Raw genomic sequence first — 16,277 nt, 5'->3', positions numbered from 1 at the left:
AAAATGGAAGATAAATGTTAACTTCCCATTGTAATCGGGGCTTATGTCGGGAGTCGAACCCGAGACCTCTTGCATGGTAGGCTAACGCGCTGACCACTACCACAAGGCCTACATGTTTATCCAATACACAAGTCAGGAGCAGAAAATTTAGCCAAAAACTATCGCCCAATCTTAATTCTGTCGGTATTTAGTAAACTTTTTGAAAAAATAATATATATTTTGTTTATTTATATGATCGCATATATCCCCTGATTTTGAGTACATCCCAAACCAACAGCACAGTTTCCTAAAACAACGGTCAGTTTTATTAAATCTTACAATTTACACAGATTTTGCTATGCAAAACATGCGTAGTAACAATCAGACAGATGTCATATACACCGACTATTCCAAAGCATTTGACAGTGTGAATCATCAAATTTTAATAAATGAATTATGGTACATGGGTATCCACGGGGATTTACACAGATAGTTTTAATCATACCTAGAAAAAAGGTTACAAAGTGTAACTGTTGACTTTGTAACCATATCTTCTGGTGTACCACAGGGTTCTCACCTAGGCCCTCTACTCTTTAATGCATATACTTACGACATAAATAAATATTTTAAATATTGTAAATTCATCTCTTTTGCTTATGACATGAAAATTTACGCCTGCATTAAATCTCACGCTGACTGTGCAAAAATGCAAGAAGATCTCGACAGACTTTTTCAGTATTGTAATAAAAATTTACTGGAATTAAATATTAGTAAATTTTGTAGTTCGCGCAAACAAACGACGATCAGCTTTCCTTACTCTTTCAATAATACCCCGATCTCTATAACAGATAGTTAAATTCGCGACTTAGGCGTTATTATTGATACGAAACTAGTGTTTAATATTCATATTGAATCAGTCCTGAAAAAAACATATAAAATGGTCGGACTTATTATGCGAGTATCGAAACCATTTAAACATGCAGAGACATATGAAAAACTCTACAAAACATTTGTTCGTCCCCAGCTAGAACACTGCACTCCTATTTGGTCACCTTACTATAATGTAAGTATTAATAGACTAGAAAGGGTCCAACAACAAAAAATAAGCAGGTCGACTACCGGTTAAACATTAACTTCTCTAACCATGCTGAAAGTATGCAGTACCATGGAATAAACTCTCTTAAAAATCGAAGAATAATGTTAGACCAGTACAGTTATTGTTATTCAAAGTAATAAATAATAAAATTGATTCTCCTAACCTACTTGGAAGACTTCCATTCCGTATGCCATCTAGACCGACAGGACAAAATCTTCTGTTTTAAACAGAAAACGCGTCAACAAACTATTTTAAACAATCTACAATACGTAGAATATGCGACCAATATAACAATATATTTACCGAGGCTGATATTTTTTGTGACAATGTATGTAAATTTAGGTTAAAAATTATAGAAATTTTGAGAGAAGCAGATATTTAACTTTATTATTATATACGTGTTCTTTCATTTCGTTTCTTTTACATTTATTATATTGAACATAATTTAAATTATTGTATTAAGTGTAAAAATTTTTTTTGGTATGTGCATGAGTGTCTTACACTAATATACAAATAAATTGGCAATATTTGTGTACATACTGTTTGTTTACCTAATAAAATTATTAAATAAATAAATGTTTATCAATAACTATAACTAGGTATATTATAAGTGTAAATTTATTGCGTATGTTCTAGATAGGTACCTATCTATAGAAACTAGGATAATATAACATTGCGTTGATATTATGGTAAAATAATGATGTCACATAATAAACAAACTACATCATGCAAACACGCGGAAATAAAGTAAGTTTGTCATATTTACATCAAACAACGACAATCGAACCGGCATTCCGTTTTCTTTAGGGGTATGCGGAGAGGATAGAACGCCACACCACTCTGTTTTTGCATACATACCTCGTTACCTTTACATCCGTACATCTTCTCATGCACACCTGTCGATTATTCCGTCCTTTGACATATCCACCTGGTTAGACTTGGTCATGCCATGTCTTTCTCGGCCTTTCTCGTTTTTTAATCTTTCGCATCGTAAATCTCTCTAGCTGGTCGATCGCCGTCTATTCGCTCTACATGTCCAAACCAACACAGCACTGCTTCCTGGATTTTGTCAATAATACTTTTCTGACGAAACTTGACATTCGTACACCTATAGTAGATACATAGTTTTACCACGCATTTGACATAGAGATAGCATGATATTGTTTTTGCTATTTATTTATTTTATTTATAGCAGAAATCATACAGTCTTTGACAACAAAATACAAGGCATGAAGATAGCGTATTGTGCATCTGAACGATCGCGAAAATGCGGGAAATTTTATATCAATATAACATTTGGAAAAAATAAGAACAGTTATCAACGACATTCTTTTTTTTCTTCCAAATTTCCTTTAATGTTCGTGTTTTGCTTAAAAAATGAATTTCGCACACACACGTGGGATATTATAATATATCAATTATTCTATCGAATCGTGTAATTCGTCATTCAGAACCAGAATCCTTAACAAGTGTTTTCAACTCGATTCTCTCATTAAAAAAATCCTAAAAAGGGAAATCTACTGCAGATAAGAACGCAAAGTAGTTGGCCCAATAATTTACTCAAATATTTCAATTTTGGGGGCAATCGAAAAGTAGAAAATGACCCACAATGAGGAAGTTCTGTGACTTTATTATTTTATTTGTAGAGTTATCTAACTAAGTTTAAAGAAAATATAATTTTTATATACTGTTTTATCAGTGCTAAGTTTGTGACGTCAATTTATAATCAGAGAGTTTTTCTGATTGACGAGTTGGCTTCCCGAAAAACGGAAATCTATCACAACACTTTATCATTGGCTGATTCTCTAGAACTTGTGACGTAGTCAAAAGTAGTTTTTTTTTTAATTTAAATTATTTATTGACACTTCTTGATGGAATTCCATTGTAATTTTTTTTAAATTTTTTTTTATATGATTACTATTATTATTATTATTATTATTATTTTTATTTGGTTCTATGTAACATAGTCTAATATATATTTACAACACAATATTTACATCTATACTTATTCTAACTTTATTTATTACTATTATTCACTTAATATCCTAATTTATAATATTAACTGTTTCATATGTACATTTTCATTAATTATATTCACTATTTACACTATATACTACCTAATATTTTTCACATATATACTTTTTACATTTAATTTTAAATATATTTACAGTAATTTCATTTTTTATGCTTTCTGGCATTTCTTCAAATAATGATATAATAACTTATATTTACGCATAAGTTACTAATTAAAAATACTTGGTACACTTCCACTCGTTTGTTCGACCAAATAGCGCTTTCACCCGCCCCATTAAAATGAGCATCTTCAGACTGGTAAATATTATACAGTGTAAGGATAATTTAAATAAAACTAAATATTATCTTAAGTGTAGATTAAAAAATAAGTGAAAGAGATACAATTCGTAATATTTCAATAAAACAGAGTAGGACAAATTATTGAAACATGCGAAGTATTTTTATTAGTAACTTATGTGTAAATGTAAGTTATTACATCATTAGATTATTTTTGTTCAATTATTTTTTGTTAATTTTTCGTACGTTTTCGAGAAACATTGCCCTACAATCAAATGCTGTAATTTTTACAAAACCATTTCCCGTAGCGCTGAACTTCATCATTAGAAAATGGCAATCAAGGTATGGTGGGGTACAAACTTCGGATCTTGATCCGCGAGTCAGCGACCCTGGTCGCGGAACCACAACCCGGTTGAGGTCCCCGGTTCGGTTCCTGACAAGGTCAAGATTAAATATTGTTTTGCGCAGATATAGTTCGTATTTATTTTATTTCAAACAAACATTTAAGTCAACCTTGATAGAAATCAACAAGCTCGACCAATGCTCGCCTAAACTATGAGGCGGACTTATCTGCGATCGATTTCCTTTTTTTAAATTTGTACATGAAAGTAACCATCGAGTCAAAAACACTCGTCCGGGACTCTGGTTCTATTTCACACACAGTTTTTTTTTATTTGTTCCTTCCATTTTAGGCATTTTTTCAAACACTAGACATTCAGTTAATGACTATCGAAATTGCCTTAAAACTACAAGAAACTAAACTAGTTTACAGCAGTTTGTCGAAAACTTTGAAAAATATCTGTTTATACCTTTTTACAATTCTAAATCGTCAGCCCCTTCTTCTGACCTTAAATAAAAACCTTGATGTATGTTATAACTGTGAAAAAATGAAAACTGAAAAGTCTATAAAATATTTCAGAGTAACGTTCGACTGTCAACTTAAATGGACTAATCATATTGAAAAAATGTTAACAAATATATTATTTGACCTATGTTTTCAAACGTTTAACTAGTTATGTTCATCCAAACACGAATAATTGGGTGGGGAGGAGCCTATAATAATCATATTAAGCCTTCAGAAACCGTACAAAAACTAATTATAAAAATTTTACTTCATAAAAATTCAACTTTTCCTTCCAATCAATTATTTTAGGAAGCTGAACATTTGAATCTACGAGAAATCTATTGCCAGCAATGTCTAAAATATGTTTTTATGCGCCAACATTTATTTCCTATTTTTTTTTATAAAGTCTAAGATTGAATAGTTTACTTGAAATCCCTTATTGTAAATCCAGACTCGGGCAAAGACACTCATTTTTCATAGCTCAAAAACTGTTCAATGCATTTCACAAGGACAATATGATAGAGATTAATTATTTGAATATGTTTCGATTTAAATTTTTGTTGAAATTATGGATAAAAATAAACAGATCTACATAGCTTATTTTTTTAATGAACAGAATATACTTTTATTATAGATTTTCTCATTTTTAGTGGGAAAAAATGTGTTCTGATATCAGCACTAATTTTTTAACTTTTTAATATCTATCCTATTCTCGCATTAGCCTTTATTTTAATTAAAAATAAAATGGATACCCACACACAGGCTATACCTTTGTGGGTTTTTTCTTTGTGTTAATATAACAGTTTTTTTTTATTTGTAACTTATGTATACCCATTGTAAAATCCAAAGAAAAAATAAATTGAATTTAAAAAATGCGTTTCGTGACCTTTGTTAAGTAAATAAAAGCATTTATCGATACTATTCCTGGCCGATTACCTTTGACCTTCCTTTGACCCATCCTTATGGTACCTACCTAACATCAAGATAGAAGATATTCAAAATTAGAAGATTCGGATTTAGAACAAAACCAAACAACATGTTTGACTTCACATAAAATCGGATAAAAAAGTGGTTGGAATCGTCGCGCGACGTGGAAAACGTTGTTTTATTTTATAGTTCATTTTGTCATCCAGTGCCAGAAATTAGAGAACATTTAGATCATATTAAAGGTAGGTATCCATTCCATGTTCCTATCCTTTCTTAAATATTTCCCAATCACAAAACTGAATGAAATTCGATTTTCATTTACAATTTACTACTATTTTTTTTACACAAAGTAAACCCGTCTATTCCCTCATTATTGTATTTGATTTATTTATTAAATTAATCAATAGTACGTACCTACTATTCGTATATCGATAAATGTGTATATTATTTGATTAAAATATTCTGAATAAGTAACAATAAATATTTGTTTATGACACATCGTTTATAGTTCATTAGTCAGCTATTTTCTAAATTCTAGTTCAGTGAATCGAAAATTATTATTTGTGATTTAAAAAACAAAAATATTTTAAGTCTTTTTTTATATACTCGTTTGCGAATGATTTTGGCTCTTAAAAACAAGAATAAGAAAGTTAAACAATGTTTAAGAATAATGAATAAATGAAAAAGTTAAAGAGTAGTTTTAATGAAGCAAAGTAAGTATTAAAGCATCAAAATATTTCAAATGCTTCCACTGTACACAGGAAAAAGGCAACGTTTAAGTTTAAGAGTGTTTAAGGGGTTTTAAAAATATTTTATTCAAGATTTTTGGAGGCGTATAAAAAAAAAAAAAAAAAAAAAAATCAATTTATAAATTATACAAAGAGGAACTTCAGCCCTACGGGAAACTGGATACAAAAAATGTTTTCTTACGCGCGGTGAAAATTGGAGCATCAAATCATACAGCAAAGTTGCTTGAAAACGTACGAAAAAAATATTTTAATAAAAACGAACTACTTTGAACGACGTCACTAGTTCATATGAATCAACCAATGATAAGAGACTTGTGGAAAATTTCCGGTTTACCTACCATCAACGGACCAATCGGCAGAACTGACCGGGAAGAAGCGGAAGAGACCTTGACACGTGGAGTTATTTCAGAAATACTAAACATATTTCTGAAATAAATACGATGCATATTTTTATTTCTTTTAATTTGTATTAGTTTACTAGTCTATTCAGAAATATTTTTATTTAATAAAACCACTGAACTTCCTTCTTGCTGATGCTATAATTTTTGTTAAAGATGTTATTTTTTTATTTGAAAATTTATTTATTAACCCTTACGGATTATTACATTCATTTTACAAAAAATAAATGTATTTTTTTATTCATACTCTGTGATTGATTATAATATTTTTTTAATCTTTTGAAAAATTTGTCTGAGTATTTTGTTTAGTTTTGTCTGGTAGTTTATTGTATAATTTCAGTCCCTGGTTTATTAGTCTCGACTCTCGATTCTCCTTGTCTCGTTTAAGAAGGTTGTATAAATATGATATTTTTCTGATATTCTCGTATTGTGTCCATGTTTACTAAAAAAAAATTAAGTTCCAGTTCTTCGTCTAAAATAACATTAGTGGCTAATTTATGAATAAATTAATTAAAAGGCGATAAAAATAAATTATGGCAGTATGTACAAGAAACCTAGAACATATATAGACATAAAATTGAATCGTCTTATATTATAACACCAATATTTTTGTATAACATACAAATGTGTTTTTCAAATATACATTATTGTGTCCAGGCGGATGAAGTATACAGTTTTGTGTTCGAAATAGAACGAGAACCCTGGACGGGCACTTCCGACTCTACGACTGCTCTGGGGTAAAAATCCTAACTAATAAAATGGAATGGAGATAAGTCCGCTTCGTTTTGTAGTGGTTGACATATTCGCCTACCATTATTGATGTCCTGGATTAGATTCCTGGCAGTGTGGACGTGAAATGTTGATTTAAAAGATTTTTAAACTGCAATATTTCATAGTTCCTTGACTGGCACCTGAAGCGTATGTAAGACTGAGCACCGTGCCGTCATGTACCTAACAGATTATTGAACTACTCTGCATTCGGGTTACCAGTTTTATATATATTTTTTAATATATTTGGACCCCTGTATTTAGTAGCCTTACTTGTCATGTACAAGGCTAAGGTACTCGGAAAAATCGTTATTGTATATCTTGAAAATGAGATGATCGATCACTGATTTTGGTTTATTACCTTTAAGGGTCCAATCATCATTTTTGCAAAGTCCAAGAACAGTGGCTCGTGATAACTACTTTTAACGACAATGTGAATATCTATTCCATCTTTCCTGCATTCTGCTTCAAGATTATGGCGTTGTAAACTGAAAAATGGGCACTGAAATAACAGATGCTCGATACTCTGTGAAGAAATATCATCGCATGTACAATAGTCATCATTCCAAATTGAAACCTATATAGGTAACTTCTCATAGCTCCGTGTCCAGTAAAAAATTGGGTCGAGTTACCAATACAGTGCCCTATGCAGCACTTGGTGTGGAAAGGGGGATGAAAATCAAATATTTAGAATAAATATATTATTTAAATACCGATTGCAGAGTGTTATTGGCACGAGATATCTCAGAAGGGAAACATTTGCGTAATTCATGTCTACATAGATGTATATTTTAAATATGATTACAGGAGAACTCTCTTTATCTGAACTGGATTCATCCGGATTGCCAAATATCCGGATCGTTATCGGGATTTTTTTTCATTTATTTTTCATTGCATTCACGCTTTTCATCCGTTGAATGTTTGTTTTAACTTTGCAGGACTTAAAAAAAATAATAATGTGATTCCATTCTCCGTATTATTTCAAAAGCAATAAAAAAGTCGTCTTGGGGTGATTCTAAACGAAAATATGAAACTAACTATTTATAGATGGCGCTTTTATAATTCTTTTATTGAAAAATGCAATTTTTACGTTTATTTTCAATGGAAATTTTATAAAACTTGGTTTGCAGAAACTTTACACTATATTTATTGTAACAAATACCATAACAATGTAATTTAGGTCCTTTTCACAAAATGGTGTGCAAAACAAAAAAAATATTTATCCTATTTTTTGTACTGAAAATCAACTGACCAATCAGCAGAGTTCTGCTGATTGGTCAGTTCATCGAGTTCGATGAGTTCATCGAGAAGAAGAGGAAGAGAACTTGAGACGTCACACGCGAAGTAATTTCCAAAATACAAAACTTCAAAAAATCATAGCGCTAATAATACTTAAAATCTTTTTTTTTTTGGCATAATTTAATGGTCTATTAGTAAATATTTTTTTAAAGCCGCTGAATTTTCTCATTGTGACGACATTTTATATAAGTCATGTGAAAAGTGGGGTCCAAATCTTTGATCTCTGATCCGCGAGTCCGCGATACTACCTAAGTACTTTAAATGTTAGTATTTTTTTACAAACAATTAGTACTTACCTGATTTTATGCCGTTTATTGAAAATAAACAACATTCGTGATTTGCTAGCTTTAAACCGACTCGATAAGGTGATGTTTATTTTTTTATACGAACCCGTAACTGTATCTGGATTCTACTGAGCTTCCAAGAGTGAGAGACTCGTTATCCGAATCTTCATCAGCCCTATTTGCTGGCTTCTTGTTGTACTTCATAACTTCGTAATGTTTTTAATTTGTTACAGAAACACTAAATATTATTACACTCCAATCACAACACAACATACAGAACAGATCGCCACTAGTCTTTGACCGAAAGAACGAATAGTGGCGCCAGGCGCGTACAGAAATTTATTATTTTATAATTTGTTTCTGATCTACATTGATAATAACGGAATCTACATATTGTTTTGGTTAATGTCATCGAATTCGGTTTATCTAATTCCAAAGCATTGCGTTTGCAGCGTTAAGTTATTCACTTATCATAAAGCAAATAAGTTTTCAAATAATTACTTTACCATGTGTTCACGAAAAGGCGGACTGGACTGTAAATGAAAAACAAATTTCATTCAGTTTTGTGATAGGGAAATATTTGAAGAAAAGATAGGAACATGGAATGGATACTTACCTTTAATATGATGTGAATGTTCTTCAATTTCAGGCACTGGATGACAAAATGCACTATAAAATTTGTGATGTTTTCAACGACGCGTGACGAATCCAAGCACTTTTTTAAAGTGAGTGAAGTGAAGTTAAAAATGTTATTTTGTTTTTGTTCTAAATCCAAATCTTCTAATTTTGAATTTCTTTTATCTTGATGTTAAGTAGGTACCATAAGGATGGGCCAAGGAAGGATGGGAAAGAAAGGTAATCGGCCAGGAATAGTATCGATAAATGCTGTTATTTACTTAACACTATGTCTCTCGATGTTATAAGAAGTTTATCCTATGATTTTTTTTTAATAGCGCTGACATTTGGCCGACAGACAGGTAATGACTTGTCTATCGGCTAAATGTCGGCGCTATTTGAAAAAAAAATTCGTAGGATAAACTTCTTATAACATCGACAGACATCGATTAGACATGGTACTTAATTATTTGAAAACTTATTTGTTTCATGATAAGTTAATAAGGTAATATTTGGCCAATATTATATGTGCGCTCTAATAAAACCCGAAACCAACGAATGCTAAACCCTTTGTTAAAAATGCTAGGTAATTAGTTTCGTTGTTTACTTGAGTGAATAAACAGTTTTTGCTAAAGATGGGCGTTTCGGTTATTAAAAAAAAATGGCAGTAACAGTTAAAGTTTTTCAAATATAACTGTTTGTAAATAACAGTTCAGACCAATCTCATTTTCATCAGGGCGGGGGATATTTTGAGCACGCACCTATAAACGGTTATTTTTAAAAACAGTTTCATTTGATAATCTGACTAATTTTTCTTCAGAGTAACAGCTTAATTTTCTTATAAGACTGTTACTGTTTCCGAAAAACAAATTTTTAATTTGTTTAACCAAGTAACAGTTTTTTGTTATTTTTTTGTAAAGCTGCTTCAGCTGTTTCGAAAGAAACCCTGTTTTAAAATAACAGTTTTTTTAACGTCTCTAGTTTTTGGTACTGTTTGTGTAATTTAAATTTAGTCATGAGATAAAAATACAATACCATATAAATATACATTGAACTACGTCACAAGTTCTTAAGAATCGACCGATTGTGTTGTGATAGATTTCCGATTTCTGGGAAGCAAACTCACCAATCAGCAGAACTCTAGAACTTGTGGCGTCAAAGACGGAGTAATTTCAAAATTACAAAACTTTAAAAAATCATAGCGCTGATATTACGATACATAAATTTGGCTTAGTTTAATAATCTATTAAATATATACATATATATATATATTTTAAAACCACCGAACTTCTTCATGAAATTAAAATCGCGGTTTATGAAATTGAATTTTTTTTTTTCAATTTTTTTCAATTTTTAACTTTTTTTTTTTGTATGAGCAAAACCGACAGAAAACCCCTCAGTCTAACTGTTTTCGGGTATGCGGGGGAGTGTTTTCTCTGTGTGGGTCTAAGGGGTTTCTAGGGCCCCCCAGCTGTGCTATTCTGAACTGCTCTCGCGGGCATAGTAAACACTTTTATCTCGCGTATTACGAATTTTTGTTTAGTATTTAAATACGCGACATAAAAGTGTTTTCTACGGCAGCGAGAGCGTTTGGAATATCACCCCATGTAGCATATATATTTTTTTTTTTTAAGTCATCGTATTGATTTCATTTTATTTGTCGGCCTCGTGGTGTAATGGTCAGCGCGTTTGCCTACCAAGCAAGAGGTCTCGGGTTCGTTTCCCGGCAAGGTTGATATGAAATATTTAGTTAAAATTCCCAAATTTAAAACAACTACAGCACAACATCGTTATACTTACAGAGGAATATTTTTCTTTAATGAAATGAACAAAGAAAAGAAAAAGTGCAGTCAGGAATACAATATATTTAAGAAAGAAGTGAAAAGTTACATTTATAATTTTTTTTTGTGGAGCACTGATTAAAAACACCGTTTATACATATTTTTTTGTAATTTATATGTTATACTAAAAATATTAATAATTAAAAATAAAACAAACAAACTATTGTAAGACGTTACTCTCCATTATGTATACAAGAATTGTTTTTTTTATTTTACGTAATGGGAAACAATAATGTAAATATATGTATTTAATTAATGTAAATATTGTATTTAGTAGTAATATTGTATACTTATATTTGTTATCTGAAAAGAAAAAGTAATAATAATAAAGCAACCTTTCGCAACAGTATTTTATTTTTTAAATGTATGAAAAGGGAAATATAACTTTATTTACAATTTTAAATGAATACTGTTGATCAAAAAAAATAATTTTTTACTACTTATTAGTAGCATAAAAAATATTTTTAAATTCGTAATTTTTTAATTCACACGAAAACGGCCCATTGGATCGGCCACGCCCCTAACACACCACGATTCGTGTAAATTTTAAACTTTGTGACCGTTTGAATTTTTTTAATAAAACATAGTAACGAACCTTGATGTCACAATTATCAAGGCTAAACATGTCACATTTTTGTAGGGACACATTTTTTTATAATTTCTTTTTCAACGTTATGTATGGAAACGTTTCTTTACAATATCCATATTGATTTCGAAAATACAATTATTTTTTATAAAACTATTTCATATATTTTTATCGGTATTCGTAGTATGCGAGATTTTCTCTGTTTCGCAGAAAACTCAAAATATTGTAAAACAGTTTTATAAACACTACCATGACTTTTAATTATTAATCATAAAATCTTATTTATAGAATTTTATCCGGAGTTGTCCTGATACCCTCCTCCGGAACTTGCGGATTTTTTTCTTCATGCATAGGCTCGTGGTTCGAATTCTACTCTACCCCAACTTGATTCCCATTTTCTTATAGTGAGTCATTTACAACTCGTTGAAAATGGCCCTCAAATTAAAATATTTGGGTAAATGAACGCAAATATTTATTTTTCCCTTCATAAAAAAAAAATATTTTGTTTCTCTTGTTATTTGTGCATATATTATCATCCATTGCCTTTTTTGCTATTTATTTTTAGATACATACATAATATGTTTGAATTTGTAAATATGAAACTTGTTTTCAGCTGATGTTAGGTATTATGTTTTAGTAGAAGGCCTCATTAAAGGGAAAAAAAAAATAATTCTATCTACACATATAATATCTCTTCAAAATATTTATTTTATACTATAATAATCATTATTATTTCCTAACCGCACTCAATGGTGCATAGGGCACTGCATTAGTACTCCAATCGCAGCGTATCTAGATCATTGTTGTTACTTGATGGTACCTAAGGTGACTGCAGTCTTATGCTTCAGGTGTCAGACCAGGAACTATGTAATATTGCAGTGTAAAACCACCTTTAAAACAATACTTTACGTCCACTATGTGAGGAATCAAACCCAGAATCTCATACATGCTTTGCGAATGTGCCAATCACTATGCTTCGAGACGGAGAGTAGCCATCAAGTCAAAAGCACTTGGCCGGGTTCTGGTTCTATTTCACACACATAACTGTATGCATCGTCCGTCCGGATACATAATTATTACATTATCATTTCCCTATCCACACCCAGTAGTGCACAGGTTACTGCATTGGTACTCCAATTGTAACGTATCTGGATCAATTTCATGACATGAAAGATCAATCTTACGCTTCAAATGCCAGTTTAAGGACTATGAAATCGAGTAGATAAGTCTCCCTCGAAATATAGTGGTTATTGCTTTTGCCTACCATTCCCCTCCAAAGTTTCAGGTATCTATAGTGTACTGTTTTTATTCATTTATTTATTTACGGATGTATTCAGTCCATTTCATTTGTTGGGTATAAACAACTAAGACTAATTGTACAATTAATTTTGCAGGACATGTTGAAGTAAGTTTTTAAAGTGATTCCAATTCGCTGTATTATTGCAAATGCAATAAAATCTGCCACTCGTTAATCTGGGCAATGAGGAACTTCAACCCTACGGGAAATTGTATATAAAAAATATTTTCTTACGCGCTATAAAAATTAGAGCATTAAATTTTACGGCAAAGTTTCTTGAAAATTAATGAAAAAATAATTTTAAAAATTTGAATAAAAACTACTTTGAACGGCGTCACTAGTTCATATGTGAATTAACAAATGATTAACGAGTTGAGAAAGATTTCCAGTTTATTCAATTCAATTTATTTATTTAAAAAATAACATGTACTAGTACATAATATTATAACAATAAAAAAATACATTAAAGAGACTTTTGTCAAAATAGTAGGAGAATTCTGCTCCAGAAAACCCCTTCGGATACATGGAGTAGATCAACATCCAGAGCGATGTTGTTCAGCATAGCTGTAGCCCTTCCAACAGGCATAACCATCGGCAGGTTGGTCCTGTATATCGGAATATGAAACAATCTATGCTGACGCTGTCATAGGTAAATATCAGGAACATACAAACCAATTTTCCTCATAATCTTAGGATAATCGACCACACCGCGCAACAATCGATAAAAATGTGTATTTAAATACACATTTCTTCTAGTCTCTAAACTGTTGTAGCCATGCCTACCCTGGAGAAACTTGGTCGGGTAGAGCAGAGCCAAGGATAATACTCGCACTCTCTCATGTAGAGATATCTCAGAAACTTCTTTTAGATTTTCTCTATTAATATTACCACTCTCGAGTCTACTTAGCACCAAGGAGTTCTCAGTACGCGGGTATTTTCGAAAACCCTGGCAGTATGCAGAATGAATCCCAACATCTTCAATCATTTACTATTGATTGCCTCCAAGTGATCATGAAATGTCAGGGTCCTCACAAATGCAATGTCCAGATCCTTAATATTTGATGATTGTGTCAGATTCTGGTCATTCATTTTGTAGCGAAAAAATAGAGTTATTTGGGCCCTAGTGAAAGATGTGACCTTGGAAACATTAAACCTAAGTTTGTTTCGTCTTCCTCATCCACATATATTAGATATATCCGCTTGAAGAAGACGAAAATTATCCAAAGTTGTCACCTTTAAGAAAAGTTTTGAGTCATCCGCAAATAACAGAATACGCAAGTTCAAGATGACAATTTCAATATTATTAATAAAAATAGAGAACAACAATGGACCCAGGTTAGAGCCTTGCGAGACTCCCAAGAAAGTATAGAAACACTCTACAGTAAGTTAACGGACCAATCGGCAGAACTGACCAAGAAGAAGGGAAAGAGAAGTTGATACATCACTTGAGGAGTAATTTCAGAAATACGAAACTTTAAAAAAATCAAAGCACTGAAGTCTATATATGAAACTTAATAGTCTTATTACAAATAAAAAAAACCACTGAACTTCATTGTAGTTTTACTGTATTATCTATTTATTACAATAAAATTTTAGTTGAACTAATGATTTTTTTCATTTTTGTACATTTTTTAAGAGTTAGACACAGATTAATTCATTTTCATATTTTTTATGTAAAAATTGTTTCTATCTAAAATCTATGGTCATATTCTAAATTCGTTGGACCCCCTGGAACAGATTATTGACTATGCTTAGATAGGATAGAGATTCTTCTACATATCGTAGGTATACTGTTTCAAGAAATCAAGCATTTAAGATTTGTTCCAATTTTACTCTTTTATATCTTAAATAAATATAGTAAGATGTTAAGTGCTCCTTTTAGGGCATGTTTTTAATTGTTCCATTTCTTAATTTTAAATTAAGTTATTCAAAGCTTTTAGCTTGTATATAATACCGGGTATACAACTTAACCTTAAAATTCTTTTTAAAACTACAGATATATGAAATTTAATATGGCTTAGTGTATTTTGCAAGTTTTTAGAGCGTTAAAAACTTTACAAACCTGCATCATTAAGTTAAATCCGCATATTTTCGAGTTAACGTTATACCCTACCGTTATACACTATATTATGTATGTTATTAAAATATCAATACTTTTTTAAAATGTTTATTGAATTTAAAAAAAAAAAAAAATATTATTTACAATACTGATATTAACGTGGATAATATTAATATACTATACCAACTACAGGTAGCAATGTACATTTAACATTTTAAGAAAACTAATTTTCCAATTTTAAATCTGAATGTCTGTGTTTTGTTAATAACCAACCAGAAAAGTTAACAAATGTTTTATATTTTAGATTTTTATGAAATTATACTTAATAAGATATTTACTATTTGGTATAATAGGCTGAATCAATCATATTTTTAAGTAAATTGCAAAGGAGTGAAAAATTCAAATGTTTTTCAAAAGACAGGTTTTTTTTGCTTATTATAACAGCCACATATATGTTTATACTCATTCAGTGTATTTGTAACATAAAGATATTCAAATAAAGGTTACATGTGTAACAGTGTAAAATAGGTTTTAAAATTACAGCAATATTACACTTAGTAATGTAGCACAAACAGCAGCTGATTTATTTCAATAAATAACTTTAATACTGTAGATCTTTAAAAAAACAACTTAAATATCTTAACTAGGAACAGTTTGTAAATTTCTACAGTTAAATTAATTCATTTAGATGTTAAATCCCATTTTTCTCATACATTCCTTATGCTCTTCTATAAGCTTGGTGCAATTTTCCTGGCCGTTTTCGACGATGCTGCAAAAAAAACATTTAATGAGATAGTACATTAATATTTTTAGAGCGAAAGACTATGTATTATTTATGTCTCGCGGTTATTTTATGAATATTTTACCACATACTTATGTTTTATTTTTAATAGTGCTGCGAAATTGATTTGATATTTTCCATTGCGTCAGAGTAAGGGAAATATAACCTTAAAATTTTACTTACCAGGCATCTCGCACTCTTTTAGTCTCGGGACAAGCACAGCAAGCTTTGCACTTTGGTTTTTCTGTATTTGATACATTTTCTGGTGTTGCAGCCTGCAACTGTGCAGTTTTGGTGGCGGAAGTTCCCATTTTTAAAAATTTTCTTTTCGAGTAATAACAGCAGAGCTGTCAACAAATTAGAAACGCTGAGTTGCCAGTTACTGGTAGTTTTTATTCCCAATTCCCGAAAGTTATTTATCTAGTTATTGCCATTTACAAAAAG

General features: G+C 30.8%; 2 protein-coding genes across 3 annotated transcripts in view; both read right to left on the bottom strand.

The window, feature by feature from the left end:
* Positions 1–9,287, bottom strand: part of LOC148274513 (neutral amino acid transporter 9-like) — a 31,964-nt gene extending 22,677 nt beyond the window's left edge. Inside the window, exon 1 of one of the 2 annotated variants that reach the window (XM_088237001.1) lies at positions 9,271–9,287. Coding sequence is in view for 1 of the 2 variants with exons in the window: in XM_088237000.1 (XP_088093126.1) it covers positions 8,761–8,858 (98 nt within the window). In the remaining variant the exon portion in view is untranslated. Of the gene's footprint in view, positions 1–8,760; positions 8,970–9,270 lie in introns of those variants that run through there. The other variant, XM_088237000.1, reaches the window with a different exon arrangement.
* A 6,323-nt stretch (positions 9,288–15,610) lies between these two features.
* Cox17 (Cytochrome c oxidase copper chaperone COX17) lies at positions 15,611–16,152 on the bottom strand. The gene is made up of 2 exons (XM_088236993.1): positions 16,017–16,152; positions 15,611–15,821 (listed from the first exon to the last, which is right to left on the bottom strand). The coding sequence occupies exons 1-2, from the start codon at positions 16,142–16,144 to the stop codon at positions 15,737–15,739; spliced, it is 213 nt and encodes a 70-aa protein (XP_088093119.1). The 5' UTR covers positions 16,145–16,152; the 3' UTR covers positions 15,611–15,736.
* Between the last annotated feature and the right edge of the window lie 125 nt (positions 16,153–16,277).

The sequence above is a fragment of the Micrasema longulum genome, unplaced genomic scaffold (assembly GCF_059751315.1).
Source record: "Micrasema longulum isolate JH-2025_06_02 unplaced genomic scaffold, ASM5975131v1 h1tg001633l, whole genome shotgun sequence".
In the NCBI taxonomy this organism is placed as follows: Eukaryota; Metazoa; Arthropoda; class Insecta; order Trichoptera; family Brachycentridae; genus Micrasema; species Micrasema longulum.
The sequence above is the reverse complement of the archived record's forward strand: the minus strand, read 5'-3'. Positions and strand labels throughout refer to the sequence as shown.

Coding starts and splice junctions, on each gene's coding strand:
- Cox17 (XM_088236993.1), bottom strand. CDS start 16,144: ATGGGAACTTCCGCCACCAAAACTGCACAGTTGCAGGCTGCAACACCA. Junction 15,822..16,016: donor AAAAGAGTGCGAGATGCCTG/GTAAGTAAAATT, acceptor TTTTTTTTGCAG/CATCGTCGAAAACGGCCAGG.